Source organism: Triplophysa rosa, linkage group LG19 (genome assembly GCF_024868665.1).
Source record: "Triplophysa rosa linkage group LG19, Trosa_1v2, whole genome shotgun sequence".
NCBI classification, from domain to species: domain Eukaryota; kingdom Metazoa; phylum Chordata; class Actinopteri; order Cypriniformes; family Nemacheilidae; genus Triplophysa; species Triplophysa rosa.
The window spans coordinates 18,850,129-18,877,972 of record NC_079908.1 but is presented as its reverse complement, the minus strand read 5'-3'; the positions used below and the strand labels follow the sequence as shown (position 1 = coordinate 18,877,972).

Sequence of the window (27,844 nt, the reverse complement as noted above, 5' to 3'; positions counted from 1 at the left end):
GAACGTTGTGCTCATATACATCTTGGAGAAATTCTGACATGACTTGAAGGCATCAAAACCCACAAAAAGAAACCAGCCAGCGCTCTTCTCCATCAGCACTTTGTTATAGCAACCATTTTACTTTCAACCACGAAGCAGGAGCAGCTTGTGGCTAATGTAATTCAGAAACTTAAGTTCTGAAATGAGCAAAGAAATATGTTAAGGGACACATTTGTTGAAGATAATACTGTAGGCAGACTGTAAACTATCAATGTCCCCCGTTTCCTTGGGATAATACCATACTGTAACCGTTCCGGCATATATATCCATAAAGTAAAAAATCACCTCAAGTCCATCTTCAGCATTCAGACTTGAGAGTTAAACTTGTGCCGTAGGTCTCCGTCCTTCACTATAACCCAAAAGTCAGTGTAAGGGTCAAACTATATTTACATAATGGTTGGACACCTACTGAGATTGATCTGGAAAATGTAAATAGGAAGCACTTATCCATAAGAAATGAAATGTAAAAGATCCACTGTATGCATTCATGTTTTCATCTCTTCTGTCCGTATTTTCCAGTGTTGCACCCTCACGATGCTGTAGTATTAAGTTTGTGGGTAACACTTGCATCGCATTGCTCCGTTAAATGTCCAACGTAGTTTTAGTGACACAAAGATAACGTTGCCTCTGTATATTGACATATTTCAGATCAGACGCTCCTCGGGTGGTACTTTCAGCATGCTGTCCATCTCCAGACGCGCACCGGCAAATTCCTGTTGGCTCGGGGAGTACGTTCCCTCCGACTGCCGTTTCCTGCGTGCCGTCATCAGCATGAAAATAAAACCAATCGCCGCCAGGAGCGCACAGCCACACACCACCGGGACCGCGATCGCCAGCCACGGGATACGATCCTTATGAGACTGTTTCTGGAGAGAGATGCAGGTATACAAATAAAATGCTAGATACGTGAGCTGTTAAACTAGTTTGCATTCTCATTTTTTTTACAGTGTGCTTTGTTGTTTATGTTTATACGTACATTTGTTTCACAGAACTGGCCACTTAATCCCGCCGGACACAAACATTGAAACCGGTTCAGCCGATCCAGACAGGATCCTCCGTTCAGACACGGGCCGGACGCACACTCGTCAATTTCTGTCTCGCATCTGAATGAAGATAATGGTCAGAAAAATCAGATAAATTACAAAAGTTTATATTTATGTTCAGAAACTGTATAAGGCATAACACCTTTATTATCACCAATGGTTGAATTTTTTTCTTTTGTGACGGTAAATCTTACCTGTCTCCTGTGAATCCTGGAGAGCAGGTGCAGTTTGCCCCCCATTGTGTGTCATGACACACGCCATCATTTTCACACCCAAAGTCCAGTTCGCACTTCAGAGGAGGGTAGTTGTACCTGTTTCACAAATACACAAGCATATTGCTCAAAATTTAGAAACAAAACATTACGAAACCAACTGGAATCAGATCCAATTCCAGCAACAATCTGATCCGTGAATTTGTGACTTTGCATGTGTACTCACTGGCAACGTGTTCCGCTGTACTGAGGTGGACAGATACACGTGTAGCCATTAATCCCATCCACACAGGTACCCCCATGCTTACACTCTGACGCTTTACAATCATCCAGGTTTTCTGAACAGGTAGGTCCACCGTAGCCCGGGTGACACGTGCACTCAAAGCCATTAAACTGATCGGTGCACCTGCCGTGGACGCAGGGTCCCGAAGCACACTCATCTGTTTCTGTCTCGCAGGTGCTTCCTTCCCAACCCGGTGGACACTGGCAGGCAAAAGTGTTGAAGAGATCCACACACGTGCCACCCCGCCTGCATGGATGAGAATCGCACACCGGACCCCCAACGCACCCCACGTGCACACGCTCATCTGGACGTCTCCAAAACCTTGATGTCTGTGGTGCTTTGACGTTGTCATCAAATGGAAGGTAAACCTCACCCACTCTGACCGCACCCATGCACCCCGTGTACATCTCTGCCAGTGCAACCTCACTTGAGCGGTCGTTGAGAAAGTGTAAACTCCTGGAAAGAGCCGGAGCACTGCTGCCATCCATGACACCATCCACCAAAATCAACCAGAGTGATAGATCACGCTCCGGGTATGCCATGGACACCAGGAGACGATGCCATTGGCCATCTGCAACGTGTCTCTATCCGGAGAAGATCACTGGTTCCACTCTGTTCTCGGTATGGATCTCCACTTGAACGGATGAATCAACCAGGCCAATCAGGAGAAGCTCCGCCCCCCTCCATGCACGCAGTAACACAGCATTTTCCTGCCGTGTACGCAGCTCTATGGTAACATTGGTGACCGGGAAAACTAGGGTTCCTCTTGCGCTGTAGTGTAAGGGGGTGTTGTGGAAAGTTGCATTAGTGATACCTGGGAAAGAGAAGAAAAATAGAATTTCTATTATTGGAGTTTATAAGGGAGAGGAGGGCTTGTTGTCAAGGGCTATATGTCTGTTGCTAAAAGGTTTGGAGGGAAACATCCTCATACCCAAATGTGCTATTTTTTCTAGAAGAGCTTTTGTATGTTTAAGATGCTTAAATTACAACCTTCAAAATATCCGTAAAAGTTTTATACGAAAAAATATTTGTATAATAAGAATACTTTCCGTCAAATTCGTGTCAAATTAATTTATTAAAATTTAATATAAACATTTTAATATTAATTAAAAATGTAACTTACAAGAATACTACTAGTACATCACTATAAGTATACTTGCTACATAAAGTATATTTAAAATATACTTGACATAAGTATACTTAATAAAGTAAGTATACTTTTTGAAATGAATCGAGTCATTTTTGTGAATTCAATCCTAATATATTTTGATAATATTGTTCATATTTAAATATTTTGTCATCTTAATATTTATTTGTAATTTTCATAAATGAATGTGTTTAAAATGATTTAAAAATTCTCAAAATAATATATATTTATTTAAGATACAATATATCGCTGCTGTCCTTCTAAAACCTCCTATCTCCATGCGTCAAGATTTTTGTTTTATACCATAAATTATTATTATTAGTCACTCTTTATGTTTGTCACTGGGTTTTGCAATTGTCTAACCAACAAAAAGTATAAAAAAGTCCTTGTTGACTATGACAACACAGTATTTAATTGTTTTTCCATTTCCTGAAAAATAGCGAATTTGGACATACAAGGTTTCGGAAGGACAGCGACGATATATAATATTATTATTTCAGAGAATGTAACTTTGATATTTGAGTCTATTTTGTCTTTCTGAACCAACAGTTTTTCGCTTGTTTTAAGTTATCAATAAATAAATAAAAATGAAGTGCAGGAGGGTAAAACAATGATATTTTAAAGATACGTGTTCTTGAAACAAGTCTAAATATCTCTATGTTGCATCTTGTTTTAAGGATCATTAGATATTTTTACTGAAAAATGTAAAATATAGAGTTATTTTAGAATTTACGGTATAAGTCTGCATATAACTGATAGATGTGTTATAGAATCATCTGGGTGTAGAAGATAAACATACATTCAAACCCATCCAACAGATCCACACAGTGTCCGGCGTTTACACATGGGTCGCTCACACACCACACTCGGGTTTCGCACGTCTTTCCGGTGAAATTTCATGGGCAGGAACAAGTGAAGTCATTCCATGTGACTGTACACTCCCCTCCATTCAAACAAGGCTGCTCCTGCAAACCAAAGAAAACTCTTTTAGATCCCACATAAGATTGGCGCACTGTGTATGGTTTGCACTGTGTATCTGCATACCTTGCATTTATCGTCACTGATGCATCCAAAAAGCACGTTTTCTGCATCACTGGCAACATATACAGTCTCATTGACAGGACCATTCCATGTTTTCTGGTCCAGATGCACGTCATCCAGTCTCAGGTCCTGCAGGCAGCCTTTAAAGTGTCCCCCCCACTCAGCTGCGCCCCCACCTGGAAGCCCTCCCACATACACCAGGTCTCCTTCTAGAACTTCCAAGTCTGGCAGCAGGCCAAGTTCAAAGCGCCAGCCTCCGTGGATGAAGAACACCTGACCATCCTCGACATCCACCTGCAACAGCTGCTTTTCTCCATTACTGACAAACGCTGGTACTGACAGCACGGGCGACTTCGCAGTTGAGGTCACCTTCACTCGACCCATTTGTAGGTAGATGGTAAAGTAAGGTTCCCCACTCTCTGCTCTACGAAACTGAAGTAACAATCCCCTCGACTGAAGCGATCGCAGGAAGAACATCACGCTGAAGCTTCTGCCAAAGTCAGACTGCATTTCAAATGCAAGAAAGCTGACGGAGTCTTCGTGACCAAATGTCCAAGATGGGTATTCTGAGACGATAGTAGAAATAGAAGGTATGTGAGAGACACGTTTATGGAAGATTCCGAATTTAAAGCTGCAATGTCTAACTTTAAAAAAAATATTAAATTAAAATAATCAAATCAAATGAAAAAAAAAGTCTTGAAACCTGTATCCTGACCTTACCCCAATTCACAACAGTAAGCTTATAATAAGATTTATAATTTGATCTGTCAGGTACAGTTTTGTGGAAAATTTGAGTTTGATGTTGAAGATTTTAAGCGAAATTTAGACTTCAACTCACATAAAGATATGTATGGACAATAATGTAACCTGCAATTGTATGTTTTAAACACAGATGGCGACAGAGAGGCAAACGATTATGGATTGTAGCCTTAAGATTCATCTACCTTTCGTTTAATAAGTGTGAAAATAAATTTTAAATATGAGTACACCTTGACCATTCAATACATTTTGTAAACATTGTTTTTTAACTTTGTAAACGTTTTTATTAACCATTAATTAATAATGAATTAATAAAATGAATTGATACTTAAAGTTATGCTTTACAATTTTAAGTTATTTAAATTTGGTTTCATTTCATTTTATTCTCTTTTTCATTCTTCATTCTCTTTTTTTATATAAAAAATAATTTTACTTCCACAATTGAAATGCAAGTCAATATCCTGTTTGCTACCTCAATTCAAATTAAATACACATTTAGGAATTAAATTAATTTAATTTGTTAACCCTTCTCAATTAAATTGCACGCAATCCTTGTGATAAAAATGAGATATTTTGGTAAAATACACAAACATTAACTTACATAAAATTACAATGATTAATATAGACCGTTGCATCGGACGCGGGCGCGCCTGACCCCCAGTTAACTTCCAGTTTGTGTTTGGCTAGTGTCTAATAATATAACTATTTATATTTATTGAATAATAACTGTATTAAATAAACGATTTGTTGACTGTTCATTTTTTTAAATAAATAATTAGTTGAATGGGTCCTGTAGTTTGGACGCATTTAAACAAACCGTATGGTACACTGACATCTAGAGGTTGAGCTTGGTATCGCAGTCTAAATAATGTCAAAATATTGGAGAGGCAAGTTTAGCCAAGTAACGGTTCTTCTCGGTTTCTTTTGAACGTTATCAGAAATAATCTAGTCACTCTATACGCCCTTTTCACATGACTTCACGCATCTTCCGTTCTGCTGCGAAGCAGTGTATCATTACTTCCGCCAGCACTCCAGTTCATAAGGTGGCGGTAATGCACCAATAAGCTGATTTGCCAACCGCCAGTAAAACTCAAGAAGTTACTTCCGTTAGCGCCTCAGAATGGAGTTTACCAAGTGGCTTGCACATCTGCCACAAAAACGTCTAGATCAGGGGTGTCCAAAGTCAGTCCTGGAGGGCCGGTGTCCTGCAAAGTTTAGCTTCAACCCTAATCAAACACACCTGAACAGCTAATCAAGGTCTCACAAAGCAGACTAGAAACTTCCAAACAGGTGTGTTGAGCCAAGTTGGAGCTAAACTCAGCAGGACAGTGGCCCTCCAGGACCGACATTGGACACCCCTGGTCTAGATGATGTACAACGTCTTGCAGACAAATTTTCGCTAACGACAAGATCAAAGCTAGAGAAAGGATACAAATTCTTCGTTGAACAGTACCTGTTTGATTATGAAGGTAAGTGTTTTGTTTTCTTTTTGTGTTAGCGAAGGTGCTAGGATAAGTACTTGAATACGTGTTCTGTCAGTTTTTTTTCTCACTGTTGTTAAATTCCAGCGCGACGGCAAAACGGAAGTTCTTCTTCTTCTTCTTCTTCTTGTTTGTTGCAAGACGGATGTTATGATACACTGCTTTGCAAAAAGGCGGAAGTTAAGTGACGTCATTGTGAAAAGGGCATATTGTTTGTGAATGTGTACCGGAAGTTAAGTTGGAGTCACAAAAGTGCGCATGCGCAGTAACGTTTGTTTATGTTGTTAAAATGAAACCGTCTTCTATAGTTGTCAGCATTTATTAATCTTTGGTAATGTTAGTTAATGTCAATATAATTATTCATGTTAGTTCATTAACTAATATTAACAGATAAAAATGTTAAGTTTAAAAATGTTTTAGTAAAGTAAATTCTGAAATGAACATGAAGTAAGATTAATAAATGCTGTAGAAGTATAGTTCATTCTTCATTCATGGTAGCTATGCATGAACTAATGTTAATGAATACAGTCTTACTGTCAAGTGTTACCATTTTGTCTTGTGAACTAATATCTTTGGTTTGGTTCATGCAGTGTGTGAATGCTGACCTTGGCTGCATTCATGTCCGTGATGAGGTCTATAACAGTCACAGCGGTAGCTGGTCCAGAGGTCAACACATTGCCCATGTTGGGAGCAGGGTTGTGGATCCACCTCGCACCATTCAGTCTTTTTACATCCTATCTCCACGCTCTCATCCCCGTCACCCAGATCCTGAGGTAAGACCTGACGACCGTCCACCTGCAAGTCCTCCATACATCCCAAAAATCCACGGCCGCTCAACGTAAACTTCAGATACTCCTCTGGTACGCCACCCACATACACCTTTGTGAGATGCTTTGAGAAAGGTTCACGATCATCTGGAAACTTGTTTTCCACTTTGCATGCTTTATTTAGACAGGATGGACCTTTAACCTCCAGCACAACTTTTGTAGACTCTTCATCAATGCCCGCCACAACCTCACGCCATTCTCCATCACTCACAACACCTGGCAACCTTGCCTCCAGCGTCCCTCCGACTCCCGACACCAGCCTTGTACGAAGCTCACCCCCAACAATCTCCAGAGACAGAAAGGTTTCAGCATTGCCACGAAAGAACAACAGCATGTCAGGCAATGTGGTACGGAAGCGCAGGCGCACCTCCAAAAGATGCCCGTGTTTCGTATCTCTCCTTCTGCGCTCGAGAGCTGGAACCTCAAATAAGAAGAATCTCGGTGAGGAGAAGGAGAATGTGGTTGGTGTAGAGCAGACGTCATCGTAGAAACCCGGCGGGCAGAGACAGGTATGTCCGTGTGTCTCTCCGTCACACCATGGCAGGCAGGTGGAGCCATTTTCACATGTGTTTTCAATGCAACCAAGCATCTGCACGCTGCATTGAGGTCCGCCCCAGGGTAGCAGACCTTCCTCAGCTTCTGCACAGTGACACTCGTATTCAGCCACTCCATCTTCACATACACCTCCGTTCAGACAGGGGGCGCTCTCACATTCGTTTATATTGACTTCACACTGCACACCTGAGAAAAACACGCAAAGTTTAATCGAACACACACACACACACACACACACACGCACACACGCGCACACACGCACACGCAAACACTGACCTGTAAACCCGTCTGCACACAAACACATGTATCCGTTTACAAGATCTTTACAGCTGCCTCCGTTGTGGCACGGCTTGGACGCACACTCGTTTATGTTTACTGAACAGTTCTCTCCTGAGGAACATAAATACATTTTTGTTTAAAACAAAATGGCACGAAACTGGCAAATGATTTAATTTTTTTATTAGAATGTAGCATTGAACAGCTAATAAAATTCAAAGACTAAAAAGGTCCTTGCAACGATGTCAAAATAAAAGTCTGGCTAACTTTTTACATAACAAATGATGACATACCCACATGAAAAAAAATATATTAGTATTAAATTATATTATTTGCTTTAGTCAAACATAGTAAACATGCCACTAAAATTTCTTTAAAAACAACTAAATTTAATTTAGTTTAATAGGGTATATGCACACGGGACGATGACGTACTTCCGCTAAGTCACTTCTGCTCTCATAGCACTAAGGAGATTTTTCACCAAGTGATAAGAATGTGTTTAGTAAGAAAACGTTCAAATTTCGGCGAACCGACAGCACTACAGGTGAGCATTGTTAAGTGCTTCTGTGATCACGCCTCTAGCAAGTGCAAAAGTTCGCTTTGCTTTTTTCATATTTGTTGATGTACCTTGAAACGGATAGCCTGAAGTGCTTCTCCTTTTGTCAACGTATGGCGAAGTGGTTGGATAATTAGACTAAAGATGTTGATCGTAATCCTATGTGCATCCTGAAGCAAAACACCATTGTTCCCTATGGACGCTACGTGCTCAGATGTAACAGCCTGGCTGAGATTTTAGCGGAAGTACGTCATCGTCCCGTGTGCATATACCCTATTAATTTACTCAATTTATTTTAGTAGACTTTTAAAAATACAAAAAGAAAAAAATTACTTGTTTATATTGTATTTTTTTACAGATTTATTTTTATGGGTTACATTGTAGTATATAGAAAAAATTAAAGTATTTTTCACGTGGGCAAATATATTACTTTTGTATAATAAAAAAGACCGAAAATCAAAACCAAAATTTTTTAACGTAATTTGTGAAAAAAGCGGATTTCTAGAGCCCTGATTTTGGTATGAAAGGTCACTCAAAAAGGAAAATGTTGGTGTCATTTACTCAAGTTGCTCTAAGTCTATCTATTTGTGTGTCGGAAATGTGTTTTTACATACAAAGAAAGTGAAATTGGACAGGCTGTTAAGTCACTAATTGTCTCACATCTATGTGTGTTTCACAGAAGAAAGTCATGCAGATTTGGACCAACATGAAGATGAGCAAATGATGACCAAATTTTCTGGGTAACCTATCCTTTTAAGCGTAATTGATGAAATGCATGTGAATACACTTTACCACACTTGTTGCATTGTCTTATGTGTGTTTCCAGTACCTGTATATCCAGGTTGGCACTTGCAGACGTAACCTGCTGCGTTGTCGTAGCTGAACGTCCAGTCTGTTTTCCAGTTCTCAGGTTTAGACTTCTCAAAACATTCACCGCCGTTCTCACAAGGAGTATCAGCGCATTCATCTACATCCACCTCACAGTTAACACCTTCAAAACCTGCAAACACACATACACATCAGTATCAGTACAAACCAACGTACAATTTTGAACGAAGAGTAGGCCTACTTAAAAGAATTAAGGATAGCTACCTGGCCAACAGCTACAGTTGTAATGGTTAATGCCCTCTACACAAGTTCCTCCATGTTGGCATGGATCTGATGCACACTCAGGATTATCTTCCTCACAGTGGTCTCCCAAAAACCCAGTGCCTTCACACTCGCATTCATAACTGCACAAAAAAATGCAAAATGCAATCAGAGCGGCCATTATTCACACCATTCCCATCAATGCACTTGTAGAGTGCTCTTACCTGTCGACAAGGTCGTGACAGATTCCTCCGTTCTGACACGGATGGCTCTCACACTCATTGATGTTGATCTCGCAGTCGGACCCTTCGAACCCTCGCACGCAGTCACAGGTGTACAGTCCCACCAGATCGTGACAGGTGGCGCCATTTTCACAGGGATTTGACTCGCATTCATCAATCTCCATCTCACAGTTTATTCCTGTGGGGAAGAACATGATGCACGGTTTACAATTCATGTAACAATTTCTGGAAAACCTTCTGTGCTTAAGGCCCAAAAAGGAAAGTTTACACCTAATAAGGTTTAAACAAAAAGCACTTTGGTTTAACAGCTTCTACAACAACACTAAGTTGTCACCTCATTATCCCTTTATACGCCACTTAACATTTTATAATTTGTAATTTGCAAGTTTGAGTTTGTTTTGTTGTGTTTGGCAGGGGACTATTGTTTCTCTGACCAGTGTGTTTTTAAAACTTTACTTTTAAAGACCCACTGAAGTGTTTTGAAATGCATACTAAAATAGGTCAAAATATACATAATAAAAGCTTAAAGGCTATTCATACTAAAAGCCAAAAAACTTCCATTTTGATTTTGAAAACCACTATACGACTCTTTTCACTGTGGAACACAAAAGAAGATATTTTGAAAAATGTCTCGGTGGTTTTGTGTTTATACAATGGAAGTCAATGGGGGCCAATGTTGTTTGGTTACTAACATTCTTCACAATATCCTCTTTTGTGTTCTGCAGAATAAATAAACTCATTTGCAATGACATGGGTGATTAAATGATGAAAGAATTTTCCTTTTTGACTAAACTATCCCTTTAAGGGTTGTTTACACTTACAGAGACATGTGCATTTTGCAGAAGTGAATATTTGACATTTGGAAACTTCAGGATTCTAACAACATAACACACCCCCACATGGATTACCTGTATATCCCGGTAGGCATTCACAAATGTACCGATCTTTCTCATTAATACAGGTTCCGTTGTTCCAGCAGGGTCGGGATGCGCACTCGTTGATGTCAATATCACAGTTGTGTCCTTGGTATCCCGGTACGCAGAAGCAGTGATACCTATTCACTCCATCCAGACAGATGGCGCCGTTCTGACACGGATGTGATGCGCACTCATCCACATTCTCTTCGCACGTCTCTCCTCGGAAACCGCTGGGACAGGTGCACTCAAACCCGTCCACTATCCTACTACAAGTGCCGTTGTTTAGACAGGGTTCATCGATGCAGTCTGTAATATGACGGCTACAGTTCTCTCCTCCATATCCAGGTGGGCAAAGGCATTTGTAGCCGTTTAACTCGTCCACGCATTCTGAAACAACACCCACACACGGCCCGCTTTCACACTCGTTGACGTCACCCGGGCAGGTGTAGAGCTCCGAGCCCGGTTCACTCATGCATCCTTCACATTCGGCGAACACGCACGCGTTGTACAGTACGTCGCAGTCCTTCCCCGTGTACCGGACACCTTCCCGTGAACACAGACACACGTAATCGTCCATGGTGTCCACGCACGTCGCCCCGTTACGACAGGGGGACAATGCGCACAAGTCAGATGACCCCGAACAGAATATACCTGCAGTGACAGAAAAATAGATTGATTATTGTGACCAGGGTTGCCAGATCATGACAAAACCAACCTAATGGCAAATCAAAGACGACCCCAGACAAATACCAAAACGCTAGGCTGTTATTACATTCTTATTCCTAAAATTCACACAGTTTAGAATTTGTTAGGCATTAAATACAGTACAGACCACAAACCTGGAAGTAACATCTGTGTTTTGCTGTAAAACACTAATTATTTAGCAGCATTAAAACATTAGAAGTATATTAACATTAAAAAATATAAATAAAAACAGCGCCGTCCAGAAATGATTTTTTTTCAGATTGAGGTGGGTAATATCCTTAATCTGAGGGGTCTTGAACGCAGTCCTTTCCACCTCTATCAATCGTTTAAAAGTGGACTAATAATGTGGTAAATCTGCGGATCTGGCAACCCTGATTTTGACGTAGTAAAGCTACTTCATGACTCTGAGTATATGCGTTACAATTATTCAAGATGGTGCTGATCGTTACTTTTCCGAGTGGGAGAGAATGCCTCAGAAACAAAGAGAGAGAATGTCTTTCATGTCAACGTTACAAAAAACATGCCTATATATGCAGCATTCTTTATCACCGTTTGTTGAAACAAGCCTCAGAAAGCTTGTTTAATCTCTACACTAAGAGGTCAAAATTGAGAGAGATTTCCAACACTCCGACCTTGTGCGCTGTAAATTGCACATTATGTTCGTGCCTATGAGTGTGTGTCTTTTCATAATCAAAATGAGGTGCACGGCATTCACAGGGATTTTCCCGGACAAAGCGACCAATGGCACGAGAGCTTTTTGAGTCATTCCAAATTCCCGTTATCTGCCTGACCTCGACCTTCGGCCCCCACCGCTCGGCTCCATTAGTGTAGCCCACCCATCCTTAACCTTCATGGGGCCCCTCGCCCCCCAAACTCCACACCCCAACCACTTTAGCTTTGATCAGGCTTCATCCCAAATATGCATCCAGGCGGAAGATATTAATGAATGAGCAAAAGGAATGAAGTGTTGTGTGTGTGTGTGAACTATGAGTGTTGTGTGTGTGTGTGTGAACTATGAGTGTTGTGTGTGTGTGTAGCGGAGCAGTGTAGCAGGAATAGAAAGATGTTTTGTGTGTATTTGTGTCAGTTTTTTGCTGTATGAAGGTACCAAATGTTCCCACACAGATGCTACAGTTTGGTTTTGTAGATGTTAGTGTTGCTACTTTTAGTTACAGTAGTCACTCCTAAATCAGTACTGTGTGTGTAAGAGATTAGTTTAGGTTAAGTTTCCTCTGCTGTTCCTCAAATAGACTAAGCTTTTTACACCTGATCAACAGAGAGAGAGAGAGAGAGAGAGATGCTCTTGGATGATGTGAGTTCTGTTACAGATGTCATTTTAACATTTTCTGAATTAAACGTGAGAGCAACAGAAGTAAGGGTGTTTTGGGAGGTTGTCAGGGCGATGCTATGCGGATGCTCGTGTGTTCTCACTGGTTTTAGTGCATTGCTCAGTGGTTGCTGGGTTGATCTGGGCGGTTGCCAGGTGCTGGCGTATTGGTCCAAGTTAAAAGCTCTGATTATGGTCTAGATATGGTTTGGGTGTCTGTTTCAATGTTAGTCTTATTTTTGCCTGCTTGAATCATGTGGTGAGTAAATACAAAATGTGTATGAGTTAACGTCAAATGTCTAGTATATTTTTATATCACGTACAGATAACTGTTTTTAAAAAATGTTTTGTAATCGTTTTTTATTGTGCACGCATTCCAAGTGATATCAATCAAACTGCACTTGTTTTGATTAAGTAATAATAGCAAAAAAATACAGCTAACTAACACCATAAAAACATAACACAATAAAAAAAATGATTTTTGAACATTTTAAAAAACAGAGTTATCTATATTGTTGGTTTAATGCACCCTTGTGTGTGTTGATAATTGATCACTTTCTAATGTACTTATTTGTACTTCTTTCTTGCTTTCTATTTGATATGATATTTAAAGATAACAATACTTGATGCATAACTAAATCCAAAAAAATTGTGAAAAAATGTAAACATAGCACTGTAACATAATAGCATTAAGACCTTTTTTTCCATATAAAAGACATCCAAACACTTGTTGGGCCCTATTTTAACGATCTAAGCGCATGGTCTAAAGTGCAAGGTGCAAGTGCACTTAGGGCATGTCCGAATCCACTTTTGCTAGTTGAACGATGGGAAAAATGGTCAGGCGCGCCAGGCACATGGTCTAAAAGGGTTGTCCCTATTCACTTATTGAGTCATGGGTGTGTTTTGGGCAAAACATGCAGTAAACCAATCCGAGTCTCATCTCCCATTCCCTTTAAGAGCCAGTTGCGCTCGCGCCATAGCGAATTCGATATTTACGTGGTGGAATATGCAAGAGCAAAGACTGGACACCATGTTCTCCAGAAAGGAAACGCGTCTGCGAGAGGTTAAAGCACGCGAGCAGAACATCTACAGGACAAGTCCACAAAAATAATCTTTTACATTGTAAAAGCGAATCGAATAAAGAGCGTCTCTCTGTCTCGTGCACACACAATCATTGTCACATTTTCCTGCAGAACAAGTGGCTTCCCAACACTTTGGATTTTAGTATTGTCCGACAGTGTGGATGAAGTTAAGCCAGACACCCACACAAACATTCCCTCCCCACCCCCGATCTGGGAAAACGACCTCCAGTCGGACTGACCCGGCTAGTGTCCACCCCGTGAGTCTCCGTTTCCATAGTTACCGCTGAGCTAATTTGACCCAGAGACGATGAGATGTTGACCTCTGTGACCCCAGATCCGCCTCCTCTCTCTCCTCCTCTACGGTTTTGCTCTGTCTCTATCCCTCCTCTTAGAGCTATTTAACTCTGATGTCATTTCCTGTCTGTGTAGAGCATCGAGTGAAGAAGATTTCTGCCCCTGAACCAGATGGTGTACAGTGATGTCAGCCCATTAATGACAGGCAGGTCCATGCTTACTCAGCATATGGTTAATAAAATATACTGTAAATATCTAAATGTAACATGAAAATATGTTTTCAATGAACGACATGATTATTCAAAACTATTTCGTTTTTGATAAAGATGTCTTAAGGGTTGAGTCTTGAAAGAGATATTAGAAATTGCGCTTGATATAACTTTCAAATCATTAATAAGGAAAATAGAAGGGGAACAGATTGCATTGTGGGATACAGTATTTTGAACAGTTTTCAGTATGTTATGTTGTATAGAGCACATTCTGGGAATAGTAAGTTGGTTTTAATGCAATTTCATTACTGTACATTGTAAATATACTACAGAATGTTGCAAGATTTTTACACATTGAAAATCTGTTTTCTAAAAATCTTTTGCATATCTTTCCCTTCATGAAATGCTTTCTGTGGCCTTTGCTGTGTATCGCGTCATCTGTTTAGAGAATTTTAAACAGGATTAAAGGGTTTGTACCTCCTTTAGCTTCTGTACTTATACACCGACACACGTTTTCACAAACTCAACAGAGGCTTTATTCACATTCCGTTTAGCTTCAAAAGAAAGCATGTCTATTAAATATTGTTTTATCTGTAAATTTTGCTTTAAGAACTGGATGAGATTTATTTGCACTGTGGCTGTAGGTATTGCGTATTATAGCTACTGTAAATATAGCTTTAGTTACTGTATTTAATGAAGATCAAAAGAAATGAAAGTAATTCATGCTGCAATCAAACTTTATATTGTCAAGATGAAAATAAGATTAGAAAAAATAGAAATAACAAAAAATTGGTAAAAAATTATTTAAAACATATTTTAAATAAATAAAAATATTAGAGGTTGTGTGAGAAAAAACACAGACGCACGATATTTATGTCAATATTTATCATATTTATAAAACACAAATCTCTGTGAATAAGGCTACATGTAGTCTACTGTGAATGTAGACTACATTGAAAGCTTAATTAATGTTAAGTATCATCAGAGATTGAACGAGCCTGTGGCTTCACGTACTGAGCTCATCATAATCCTCTCAGTGTGGTGTGTAAAACTGAACAGCCTTACATTGGTCTCACTAAGCCAGGCAGATTTGTGACCTCAGGCTGTGCTTCTCTGTCTCTTCTCGGCAATTAGTGCATTCATTAGATTTTTAGGAACATCTTTGCAGATACTGATAAAACTCATCATTGTTTCTTTCAAAGCAGCATAAAAGGCAAATGAAAAGTGAGAAGGAAAGCCCTAGCGTTAACAAACAATAAATGTCCACAAATTAGCAAGTCACCGATGGTCCTTTTGGTTCAGTCACATGATGTTCCTATCCCGTTCTACTTTAATGTCTTGGCAGCTCTGGAGACACTGGCTGCCAGCCTAAAGCTTCTTTACAGTAAGGTACAGTGAGCCAAAACGTGTAGCACATGGTTTCTTGGCCCAAAGCTCCTGGATTCAGACATGACTGCTGCTTGTGTTACTCTTCATCAATATAACAATTACTTTTAACCAACTGGTACCAAAAGTAATTTTATTAGAAGTATAAAGTGTCCCATATAATTTCACAGGTGTCTTAGCGGAGTAACCACAGACGTAACTAACTTAGACAACCAAATATTTTTTTGTCTTTAGTATACACAATATATGTACACTAAAAGCCCCATAAAAACAGTAATATTCCAGCAGCTGAGGCACCAAAAATATTGTTAAATATGTTTTTCATGTTATTTTACACCCGACTTGTAATTTAGCAGTCTGCTGTTTCTGTAATTCGACACTTTTGTACCATATTTGAAAAAAATATGTAAAAATTCTGTAAAAACATTTTTTACAGTGTATATTATTAAACAATATATATTGTAGTATATATATTATATATTATATTATATATCTTATAATATATATTAATATATTCATAGAAGTAGTATATTATTTTAAACCTAATTTTTTTGTGTTTGTGGTTTATTTTTGTCAATTTTTGCTAAAGGAAAAGTGATGCAATTCACGGTTTGATGTGATTTTTCAACCTCAACAGATTTTCTTTTTTAGTACATTTTAGCACAATAAATAAATAAATAGGATTTCTTCATAAATGTGATTTAACAGAGTTAAATGACAAATATTATCCATTTATGCTGTCTATTGCTGCGTTCCTTCCAAAACCTTGTATGTCCAAAAAATTTAAATGACTCAGCACTGTATTGTTAAAGTTGACAAGCACTTTATAATACTTTTTATTGGTTAGATGTTTGCAAACATAAAGGGTGACTTAATAATAATGATTTATGGCAAAAAAATAAAAATCCTTAAATATGGAGATCCAAGGTTTCAGAAGGACAGCAGCGATATATTGTTTTAATTGGGATAAATAAACTAATACAGTTTTTAAAAGATGTCTTAAAAGTTTAAAAGCCACACATTTGTGAGACCTGGAAGTTTCAAAATGTCCAGTCCATAAAGTCAATCTATGAATCTGTTAGGATTAAAAGTAATAAAACAATTTAAGCTTGATGTTGATATAACTCCACACTACAGATTTTAATGGGACGTCGTCACCTTTTGATCTGCTAATGTTCTGTTTGTACATATTTATGCTTTCTTAAGCTTGTTGGAATGTGGACAACATCCAGACGCATGACACATTTAGATTCAGGTGGAAAGAGTGGTGTAGTACAGGCTGGAGTTTCACAGACGTGTCTGCTCTTCATCTGACAGAGACATTCTCCTGCCGCAGCTTAAGCTGTCTTCAGCGCTATTTCTTACTCTAGACACATGCAAATGTTTCATGTTATCTGTTCTGGACTGCTAGAGGAATGTAAGTCATGCACTGAGAGCTGAGACCGTTCCTCTTACCTCACACGCTAACCTCACTGATACCAGCTGTCAATCAAACAAAACTCCACCTATTCTGTTTAGATAACTGTCAATCATCCCTGTTTGTGCCTAACGTCCTGCTGTGAGTGGGTGTGATGGGTTAGTTTTACTGTTTTAAGGGGTTGCATATTCTGTCTGTGGGGAGGGGGCATCTGTCAGTGTGTGTTCTCACGCCTTTTTCAGAAAAAAGGTGATGCAAAGTTAACATACTGTAGGCATCTGAAAGGGGGCCAGTTTCCTTCTGAATTGGATGTAATATGTCTTCAGGGTCCAGGGAGATGGAGAAATCAACACTATGAGATAAGTTATTCTGCATCTGTACAGAGATATGGTTGGGGACAGATGGGTTTCAGAGAGAGAGAGAGAGAGAGAGGGCAGCTGTGAGGTGATGTGAGACAGGACTTTGTGATAACCTGTGATCTGTTTATTTTCTCAAGCGTAGGAGGAGTGTGTGCATGTGTTTGTATGTATGTTTAGTCTTCTATTTGATTCTAGAATCGAGGTAAATTTGAGCAATTATGAACAGTTGATCATTTTAAAGGGACAGTTCACCCAAAAATGAAAATTCTGCCATCATTTACTCACCCTCTTGCTTTACTAACCCTCGTTTCAAACCTGTATGAGTTTCTTTCTTCCGCAGAACACAAACGAAAATATTTTGAAGAAAGTTGGTAACCGAACAGTGCAAACATTCACTTCTATTGTGGACACAAAACCAATGCAAGTGAATGGGTGCCGTCTTTGTTTGGTTAACATTAACAACGGTCTTCAAAATATCTTCTTAAGTGAAAGTCATACAGGTATGAAATGACTAGTGTAAATGATGACAGAATTTTCATTTTTGGGGGATCTGTCACTTTAAATTGGTGTAGATAATGCGTTGATATTTGTCAAACGTGTCTTGGCCAGGACACTTGAAAAAGAGATTATTAACCTCAGGTTTTACCTAAACTGGTTAGGTAAAGGCTAATAAAAAAGATTTTCAGTTCATTCTTTTCTTTATTATTATTATCTCCAGATACTAATTTCCTCTTTTTTTAAAGCTGCAAACCATAACTTTTGACTCTATTGCCATGTGTGTTTGAAACCAAATTTGTTACTTTATACTTATTTTTACATGGTCTGAAGTAAAATCATGTCAAAAGAATGTCATGGAGGAAATAAAATTGATAATCATCATAAGCTTACTTTTGTGAATCGGGAAAATTAAAGGAGACATTTTTTATGAACTTGCTCAATAAAATTTTTTGTGTGTTTATTTTTAACCAAAGAAAGTTGAAAAATTGCAGCATTAATTTGTTTTAAGAAGCCAAAATAGATTTAGTAGTTGCTTTGCTCAGGTGAAAAAAGTGCACTAAAATATACTTAAATGTACTTAAATTTGTACTTAATATACACAAGATTAGTTTGTACTTTGTAATTGTACTTCTTAAGATAAACTTAGACTATATTTTTTGTATATTAAGTACAAACTTATAAAAATAGAGCACTTTAAGCAAACTTATGGAAGTGTACACTTACTTTAGTGTTTATTTTTTACCTGGGTATTCTTGATTTAATACATGTGATGATTTTGATATTGATCCACGTATAACAGCGCTATTCATGCATAAGTGCAAAGTCTGACTCACTACAGACTCACAAGCTCATTATCAGAATGCATTGAACTCTGTCATGTGTTATTTTGTCCTGCAGTGTGAATGTCTTCTTCCCTCCCCGTGTGCACGTTGGGATTAGGGATGGGGGCAGGGTGCATTGTAGACATTTTCATTGAAAAAGTCATGTGGATTCCAGGATCCCCCACATTTTTCTTAGCGCTTTTGCATGCGTGATTTGACACGAACTATCAGCGCGGTCTAGAAATCAGACCACAGTTTTATCCTCACTAAAGTCACTCATTGATTCTTATTAATCTATACAGTCAAGTGCCATAATACCACCCTACAGACCCTGGCAGGGTGGTGAGCTCTGAGTAAACTGAGCGATAGTGTAAGTGCCTATCAAGTTTCCATTTTACACAACACTTAAATCCACTTAGGCCATACTTAGAAATTACCCAGAGCAATATTATGCATTTTGTTTTACTGGAACAGAGATTATATTAAAGAGATAGTTCACCAAAAAGTAAAAATTCTGTCATCAGTTATTTACCATCATATCATTTCAAACTTGTATACGACTCTTTCTTCTGTGAAACACAAAAGATAATATTTTGTGTCCATACAATGGAAGTCAATGGGGGCCAATATTCTTTGGTTACCAACATTCTTCAAATTTCTTATTTTGTCTTTGACATGAAGGTGAGCACTTACAAACAGTATTTTCTACAAAAATTACAACGCAACCTATTGCAATGCAAACAGAACCCAAGAATTACAAACTAGACTAAAGACCCCCCACTATTAATACTATTAATGTAATGAGATAATCCCAAGCGCAACAAAAGCTAGAAACCCAACAATAACGTTTACACACAATTACACGCACTGTTTACTTTTATGTGTTTTAGCAACTCTCCCTAAACATTCCACAGCACATATGAATTCTTTTACACAACAAATACGATAAAACATCAGATTTGTTATCATCCTCTCAAATGGTCCTCAGATATGGTCAGCACAGAAAACAAAGCGTGACCGTGCGAACAGATGAAAGATCGTTAAGCCTACGGGACATGAAAGCAAACAGAGCTTGTTAAAAGTGCTTAACGTGAATTCCTCCCTCACGCCGCTTCCAAATGAGTCAGCCTTGTTGTCGTGGCAACGGGAAACAATGGAACCCACCCCCAACTTTTTTCTGTTTCAGACATTGGCCTGGGAGCGGGGCAGAATCAGACGGGATGGATGGAAGGAGGGAGGGAAAAATAGAGGCAGAGATAAATAACCTCCCCCAAATTCCTGTCCGTACCACGCACCGGTCATAGCCACTCAAGATCAGAAGGTGGGGGAGACGGGAATACGACTACAAAATCTGATATACAACACTATAATGATGTGAAAATACCTGGATGTGTTTGTTATCTTATAGCTGAAATTCAGGATGATGCTATCAAATTATTTACGAGATTTTCTTGGAAAGTAAACAAACGCAACAAAACTTAACATTTTTGAAAAAACAATTGTTGGAAAGAGATTGCTGAAGTTGATTGTTTGTTACAATGTTAGGGTGTTGTGGATGGTTGCCAAGGTGTTCCCAGGGTTTGTTTGGTGTGTTGCTAGGGTGCTTTTGTTAGTTGACAGGTGGTTGCTTTATTGGGCGAAGTTAAAATTATTTGTCGGAAATCACAAATCTGATGGTTTGAAAAGTTAAAAACATTCAAATATTCCACAGTGGGAGATTTCAACCCTGTAGCAAAAAAAAAAAAAAAACGTTTACCAGACAAGTAACCCAAATGATATTTTAGGTTAGGAATAAAAAAAAGCCTCAAATGCATAAATCTTGCCTGACAGATGGGCCTTTAATCATTTTGAATAGTAATTTGTATTTTTTCCTGTATGCTTTTTTATAACTAGAGAAAAAAATAGACAAGAGAACCACACACAACATCCAACCTGTTGCTCTTGACACTGAGAGAGATGAACAAGCCCAGCAAAACACTCAACATCCCAATAAAACTTAAAAATGAAACTTTTTTAAAACATAAAAAAGACCAAACTCTGGCATAGCGTCACATTCTGTCTAAATTTATCCTTCATATGTTTAAAAGTATTTTCAGAACCTCTTTTAAAAATCAATGTTTTTCTGAGACTGACCCGTAAGGAAACATTTTTATCTCCCAAAATTCTTCCTTTCATTCAACCAACCACGCATGCTTGTTATTACATGATTATTTTGTCAATGTACATGTTAAATATGCGTTTATAAATAGTATATCTTGCTTCTCATATCATTTCTGTAAGTATTGAGAAAGAAAGAGATAGCTCACCCCATTTGAACATCATCATTGTCAGGAAGACTGTCCTGTGACAATTTAGCTGCACTTTCCTGATCTCCATGGTGATGTGAGACACCCCAAACATGCCAAAGCAAACGTCCGTTCAGCTTAATGTCTCTTTGAGTCCTTCATAGCGGAACAACCTTCAAATGAATCCTTTTTAAATAACATCAAGATCCTTAGGTTGAATTTGCTCTGTTGTAATTCCTGTCGGTTTAATAATTCCTAAAAGCATCCGAGTTCAGTTGACAAAGTTCCTCCGGACAGCATCAGAAGAGTGAGGCTATGAGCAGTGGCTCATTGTACACGCGGTAATGAGACTAACTCTCTCACCCAATCCCACAGGGACTTACTACACTAACCACCCAGAGAGAGAGAGAGAGAGAGAGAGAGAAAGAGAGGGAGAGAGAGAGAGAGAGAGAGGGAGAGGAGGGTCTTGAAAACCTGAAGTGGACTTCAGCATCAGGACTCACTGATGTCTGTGCGTGTGCGTGTGCGTGTGCGTGTGTGTGTGTGGATATACTACAAAATTGACCCAAAATGGCTAAATCTGACAAAATAGGGCATTGGGGATGTCCTCAAATTTAAAATTGTGAATGTGTTAATAATAATAGAAACACCAAATCAAAGGGATTTTTATTTATATGTTATGTTTAAATCCCTAAAATATCTTTTGAGAATGCCCAAAGATGGATGTATGAAAATATGAAAATATAGGGTTCTTTATTATTACTTTGCTTTGTAGTTACAAAGCCATCAAATGTGTTTTTATATTTTTTAAATTATGATTTCATTTTGTTTGTAAGCGAGGTATGTTTTTAAGTGTAAATGATTTTAAACTTGCAATTCATATTTTTATATTCTCTCAATGATTAAGAACAGATTTAATGAATGTTTGTCCTAGCTTACTTATGTTTACAAATTCTAGCAGGTGGACCGACAGTGAAAGACTTTGTGAAGGTTTGCTGGCAAAGCAAACAACACTAACCACAGAAATGTACTGTTGGTAATCTAGACTTGTTTGGTTAAAAAACACTGAGCTCAGCTGGATATTCTCTTTCGCAAATCAAAAAACCTTCATTAGGTGATTCCCTGCTGATTTTTTTCTAACTGAGATCTTGCGTCCTGCTGAGTTTCGGCTATATCACAAATCCATATTCATGAGTTATTCAAGCCTGCATTCCTTTATGCTTACGCATCAACGGTTTTTTTGGCAACACTTTTCCTAAAGCATGTATGAATAATGCATATAAAAGTAGTTTTAATGTGTTAATTATGCCTTGTAATGCACCTTATAATGCATTGTAATATTGAATAACAGTAACAGGTGATACATTATAACACTAATCAATTCATTGTCACACTTTGCATTTTATAATTTGGCTATAATTCATTACAACAACATTTAATGTATTACAGCACACATTATGAACAATTATAATGCATCATACCCTTTAATAACCCTTTATAATGAATTAAACATAAAGGCTTTAAGTGAAGTACCGTTTTGCCGATGATAGTTTTTGATGACCAAATGAACTACCAGCATAATCTCTGAACTATTATATATTCTAAAAAAAATCATATTCAACAGTATTCTTACTATAGCGTTTGCTATAAAACTTTGTGATTCTCCTGCGATAAAAGAGAGTAAACTTGTATGTATGTGCTTGTCTGTTTTTGTAATGTTCAGACCAGAAAACAAGATTAACTGATCTTGTCACAATCTTATCTGTGAGTCATCATACATTCTGTTTTAAAGACAGTCACACTGTTTTGTTTGTCTGACCCAACAGGATGAGTTGTCCTATTCCATGACTGTGTGTGTATTTCTCCAGATGGTGACATTAAGAGCATGTGACATTGTCCAATGGCCTTGAGATAGGGAAATTGTACACTAACACTCTTTCTGTCTCAAAGCAGAAATACATCACAGGCTTAGACCAGAAATGCAGTGACGATTTTTAAACTTAAACGGTGTCGCATTTAGCCTTTAAATGTTAATTTTGGATCATACTATTATATGTTTTAGAGCCAAATTTACAATGCAAACAATGTCAATGTTACAATGATTATCGTGTGTTCATATTTCTTTTCATTAGTCCTCATCCTTATTGCATCAAAGGGAACTACTTGGATTAATAAGGCTAAATGACTTTTATTTTTTGGATGATTTCTCCATTGTTGTACTCAGCAGCTCTTCTTGTGAACAAACCACCCTTTTAGTTAAATCCTGTACTACGTATTACAGTGACGTATGAGATAGTTGTGGTTTTATCTACCCTTTATCCACAGTATAGTCAGTTTCAGTGTTCTTTATATAATGACTATCAGGTCTGAAGTGTGCTTCAAAATAGCAAATGAACAAAACAGTTGTATTACGCCATCAGTTTTAGAAACTCTGAGTCATTGTTACAATTTACAACCCATTTGTAAAGACATGGCCTGTTGAATATGCGCATGCTCCAAAAATGATGTAGAGCAGGTCTTCCATACATATTTAAATAATAATAAAACATAATTTTTAGTTGAACGCACCTAAAATACAAAGCGTATTCTGGTTAATGATGTAATCTATCCAAAATATACATGGATCGAATAGACAAGGGTCCAAGCATCCGATTGGTTAACAGCTTGGATATGGGCAGATTTGGTAGCAAACTATCATTATATCAACAAAGTAAAAAAAAACAGGACTGTTGTTTAGTCCCAAGGTGTGCTGTCATCAGTTCATCATTAGTTCTACTGTACGTGACAAAAAGAGAAAGAAAACAAAATTGGGCATGCTTTTGCATGTTTCAAAGTGGTTGCTGTTATTAACACACTTTGCACAATATTTTAGAAATTTAAAGCCCTTAGACGGATAAACTCGTTTTGTTAAAACTTGAAAGATGTTTTAGTCGTGATGTAGGCTGGATATTAAAAGGCATTCTTGTTTATCTTAATAACACGAAAGGCATCTCCATATGGACTTTAATAAGATTAAAAGCCAGTCAGACCTATCCACCTGCAAAAAACTAATCAACACCCCCAACAAGAGCATAGGGTCAGCAAAAACCATCACAGATGGCTGGATTACAAGAGTCTCACTGCTGACCCCCAAAACATAACCCTAAACTGACTAATAAAGGATAACCCACAGCCGTCCGGATTACAACAATATCCACGCGCAAAAACCCTTTAACTCTTGTCTGTGTGTTTATTTGAGTAATAGACAAACATGGGTTTAGTTTGTGTACTATTTTTGAGAAAGATTTTCTTTTTTAATATTTTTCGTAATTTGCAAAAAATAATACTTTGTTATGTTAGCATAATTGTATTTTTGTCTACAAAATAATTTTAACATCTTCATGTGTTCATGCATGTTCATCTGCAGCATTTACAGTAACTGTAGATGTACAGTAGAGGGCGCTACTACTCGTATTGTGGTCAATATTTGCTCAAAAGCCTCTTTTGAAACAACAGAAAGTATGTTATATATTTTCTCAGTAGTAGAATTAGTTTTCCTTTTAGAACATCCTTAAATTAAATTCCAAGTTTGATAATTATAATGTTTTGGCAAAAATCTGCATTCTAACGATATGTTTGTAAGGTGTTTGATATCTGGTGCAGGCAAATACATCTGTTAAATATTAACTTTCCTCATATTGAGGCAATACCTTAGACTTTGAATTTCTCTGTCAGAGTCAAATGAAAGTAAAACAAGGATGACATGTAGAATTAAAGGCGTAAGATTGTAGGAAGTTACTTCATTTGAGGTGCTAGCACACGATGCAGTGGGATAAAGAATTAAGGGTCAGATTGGGCTCCCGTGGACGTGAAGATCACAGGTGAGCACGTGGATCAAATTAATCTGAGAACTCAAACGTTTAGATTGTTCAAATTGGGCATGTTTTTGCAATATTTTTATATTGTTGTTGGAATTAAATGTTTGCAGTGCTGTCAGGAAGCTTTGTGTCTTTGAATCCTATGAGAAGCGTAAAAACATGGGCAAATGTCTGATCATCAGTAATGAAGATTTCCCTGGTGAGTATCAGCATGTCTACTCCGAAAACGATTATTATCCTAGAAATGTATTTATTAAACAGTTGGAAGTTGTAAAAACACATGCTGATTGCTAACACAAAGGTTTAAAATATAACGTCATTATGCAAATGTAATACATCTTATCTAAATTTTAATAATATTTAATATTTTTGATATTTCTTCTTGCTGACTTAGATTATGTTCATGTGATTTACAGCATGTTAGATCCACATTGTGGTTTATTTGACCAATAATTCGTTCCTCAAATAAGCTTGGAAACCGCAAAGCAAGATTGTCATTCATCATCACAAGAATTCCCACACATTCTGAAATACCCTGACATGTTTCATTTAACACTATTCAGACACTGAATACACAAACCGACTTTCTGTTGTGTGTCTTTGCGGGCTGCCAGTGTAGTTTGATTCACAAACAAATGACTCACTCACTGATTCATCCAGTTGCTGAATTAGCATCTGACTCACTGAATCACAAATCAGTACAATTAGTCACTTTCAACTTTCTCAAAAATAAGAACTGAACAAATACTATTAAATTCCTATCATTCTCCATCGTTTTTTGTGTCGTGATGTTCTAGGAGCTCCACGTTTGCAAAGAACCGGATGTAGAGTAGATGACCATCTACTGTTGAAAACGTTCCAGTCTTTGGGCTTTGATGTGCAGTTGGAAAGAAACTTGTCGGCTGATGAAATGACTGCTGCACTGACGAAAGGTAAAAAATGTTGTCATTCTCAGTGTAGTTTGTGTGAATTGACTATACTGTATGTCTTCCAGCATCTGAAGATAACCACACAGACATGTCTTGTTTTGTGTGTGTTCTGATGAGCCATGGAAAGGAAGGAACCATTCTTGGATCAGATCAGCAATGGATCCCCATCAAAACTCTGACCTCTACCCTGACCGCAGACCTCTGCCCAACTTTGCAGGGCAAGCCGAAAATCTTCTTCCTTCAGGTTTCTTTGTTTGTTTGTTTCTTGTTTCTTTCTTTCTTCTCTATCCAGTTCGTCTTTTCATGTTGCTGTTTCTGTTGTGATTCCATATTTAGTCCTGCAGAGGGGAGATGTATGACCCTGGCGTTGAGACAGACAGTGAAGAAGCACTGGACTTTATCGGAATCTCGGACGTTCCGGAATTGGATTTTCTTTGCTGTTATTCCACAGTGGAAGGTCTGCATTGCATGTGTTCTATTTAGCACTGTTCACATAATACAGTAAATGACACAAAGAGTGTGTTATATTTAAACTGAAATTCTGAACCATTTCTGTGGCATCTAGTGGTGAGGTTGTGAATTGCAACCAACGGCTCACTCCACCCCCCTCTCCTCCCTTTCGAAGCACTATGGGGGCTGACACAGGACTAAGATAGCTTCATGTTTTCGCTTCTTTGCTGAAGGAGATAACGTATTTACGAAACAGGCTCTGTATACAGTTTGTCCGTTTAGGGCTAATTTAGAAGCAACATGGTGAATTCCATGTAAGGAGCTCGCGACGTATGTAGATAGAAATAGCTCATTCTAAGGTAATAAAAACATAACGCTTCATTATGTAAGGTCTGTATACACCTCTGAACACATAGGCATAGTTATGTATATCATATTGCATTTCTGTTCAGATCCTCCAAAAAACTACACACAGGACCTTTAAATGTACACAAATATCTCCTGCACATACATATTAAAAAAGTTGTTGTCTCTGTAGGGTATTACTCATGGAGAAGTCCGCAGACGGGTTCTGTATTCATCTGTGAGCTTTGCAAGATGTTGATGGACAGTCATCTAGAGATTATTCAGATTCTGACAAGAGTAAACCACATTGTAGCGAATCACTTTGAGTCTTACACCGGAGATTCTGCGACTCATAAAAAGAGACAAATGCCGTGCTTTGCCTCCAGACTGACCAAGGATTTCTACCTTCACATGCCAGCAAAAAATAAAACAAAATAACATTTGAGAAGCATTTGGGAGCCATTGGAAGGAATGTTTCAATGTGTTTAAGTGCACAAGAATTGGTTTATTTTTTAGCAGGGCATCAAGAATAGTGCGTTTTAAAAATTTGCGCACTTTGTTTCGTGCAATTTTTTGTGCCAGTTTTGCATCTTAACAATTCTAACCAAACCGACTTATTTCCTGTTTTTTTTCCTTTTTTATCAGTGTCTGTTTTGACTTTTGGGTGATGTGTATATTCTTTAGTCTTTTGATAAGAATTCAGTTAAAGGAGTAGTTCACTTTCAAAATAAATTTTCATGATAATTTACTCACACCCATGTCATCCAAGATGTTTATGTATTTGTTTCTTTAGTCGAAAAGAAATTAAGGTTTTTGATGAAAACATTCCAGGATTTTTCTCCATATAGTGGACTTCAATGGACTCCAAACGGTTGAAGTGCAGCTTCAAAGGGCTTTAAACGATGAATAAGGGTCTTATCTAGCGAAACGATTGGTCATTTTCTGAAATAAATAAAAATGTATATGCTTTATAAACACAAATGCACGCCTTGCTTTGTTCTGCGATGCGCGTTCATGACTTTACCTAATTACGTTGAAAAGGTCACGCTTGAAGTAGGCGGAGGTACCGAGTCAGTGTTTACAAGTTGAACGTGCAAGTTGTCAACGTGCTGTAATTACATATTACGTGAAGTCATGAACGCACATCGCAGAACAAAGCAAGGCGTGCATTTGTGTTTATAAAGCATATACATTTTAATTTTTTTCAGAAAAAGACCGATCGTTTCGCTAGATAAGACCCTTATCCATCATCTGGTATTGTTTAAAGCCCTTTGAAGCTGCACTGAAACTGTAATTTTGATCTTCAACCGTTTGGAGTCCATTGAAGTCCACTATATGGAGAAAAATCCTGGAATGTTTTCATCAAAAACCTTAATTTCTTTTCGACTAAAGAAACAAATACATAAACATCTT

General features: G+C 38.0%; 2 protein-coding genes and 1 long non-coding RNA gene across 3 annotated transcripts; 2 read left to right on the top strand and 1 right to left on the bottom strand.

Annotated features, from left to right (window-relative positions):
- Positions 1 to 683: 683 nt before the first annotated feature.
- crb2a (crumbs cell polarity complex component 2a) lies at positions 684 to 20,976 on the bottom strand. The gene is given in 13 exon segments (XM_057359616.1): positions 684 to 905; positions 1,016 to 1,142; positions 1,277 to 1,393; positions 1,521 to 2,391; positions 3,524 to 3,689; positions 3,769 to 4,331; positions 6,611 to 7,573; positions 7,664 to 7,777; positions 9,049 to 9,219; positions 9,312 to 9,451; positions 9,533 to 9,728; positions 10,459 to 11,118; positions 20,872 to 20,976. Coding segments are annotated over 13 exon segments (4,404 nt in total). The 5' UTR covers positions 20,966 to 20,976.
- LOC130569773 (uncharacterized) lies at positions 7,230 to 9,264 on the top strand. Its single transcript, XR_008964890.1, has 3 exons — positions 7,230 to 7,341; positions 8,899 to 8,959; positions 9,046 to 9,264. It is a non-coding gene; the product is annotated as an uncharacterized LOC130569773 (long non-coding RNA).
- A 3,655-nt stretch (positions 20,977 to 24,631) lies between the features above and the next one.
- On the top strand, positions 24,632 to 27,135 carry casp21 (caspase 21, apoptosis-related cysteine peptidase). The gene is made up of 6 exons (XM_057359621.1): positions 24,632 to 24,710; positions 24,818 to 24,906; positions 25,505 to 25,639; positions 25,702 to 25,880; positions 25,973 to 26,093; positions 26,625 to 27,135. The coding sequence occupies exons 1-6, from the start codon at positions 24,652 to 24,654 to the stop codon at positions 26,867 to 26,869; spliced, it is 828 nt and encodes a 275-aa protein (XP_057215604.1). The 5' UTR covers positions 24,632 to 24,651; the 3' UTR covers positions 26,870 to 27,135.
- Positions 27,136 to 27,844: the final 709 nt, after the last annotated feature.

Coding starts and splice junctions, on each gene's coding strand:
- casp21 (XM_057359621.1), top strand. CDS start 24,652: ATGCAGTGGGATAAAGAATTAAGGGTCAGATTGGGCTCCCGTGGACGT. Junction 25,640..25,701: donor GACTGCTGCACTGACGAAAG/GTAAAAAATGTT, acceptor TATGTCTTCCAG/CATCTGAAGATAACCACACA. Junction 25,881..25,972: donor CGAAAATCTTCTTCCTTCAG/GTTTCTTTGTTT, acceptor TTCCATATTTAG/TCCTGCAGAGGGGAGATGTA.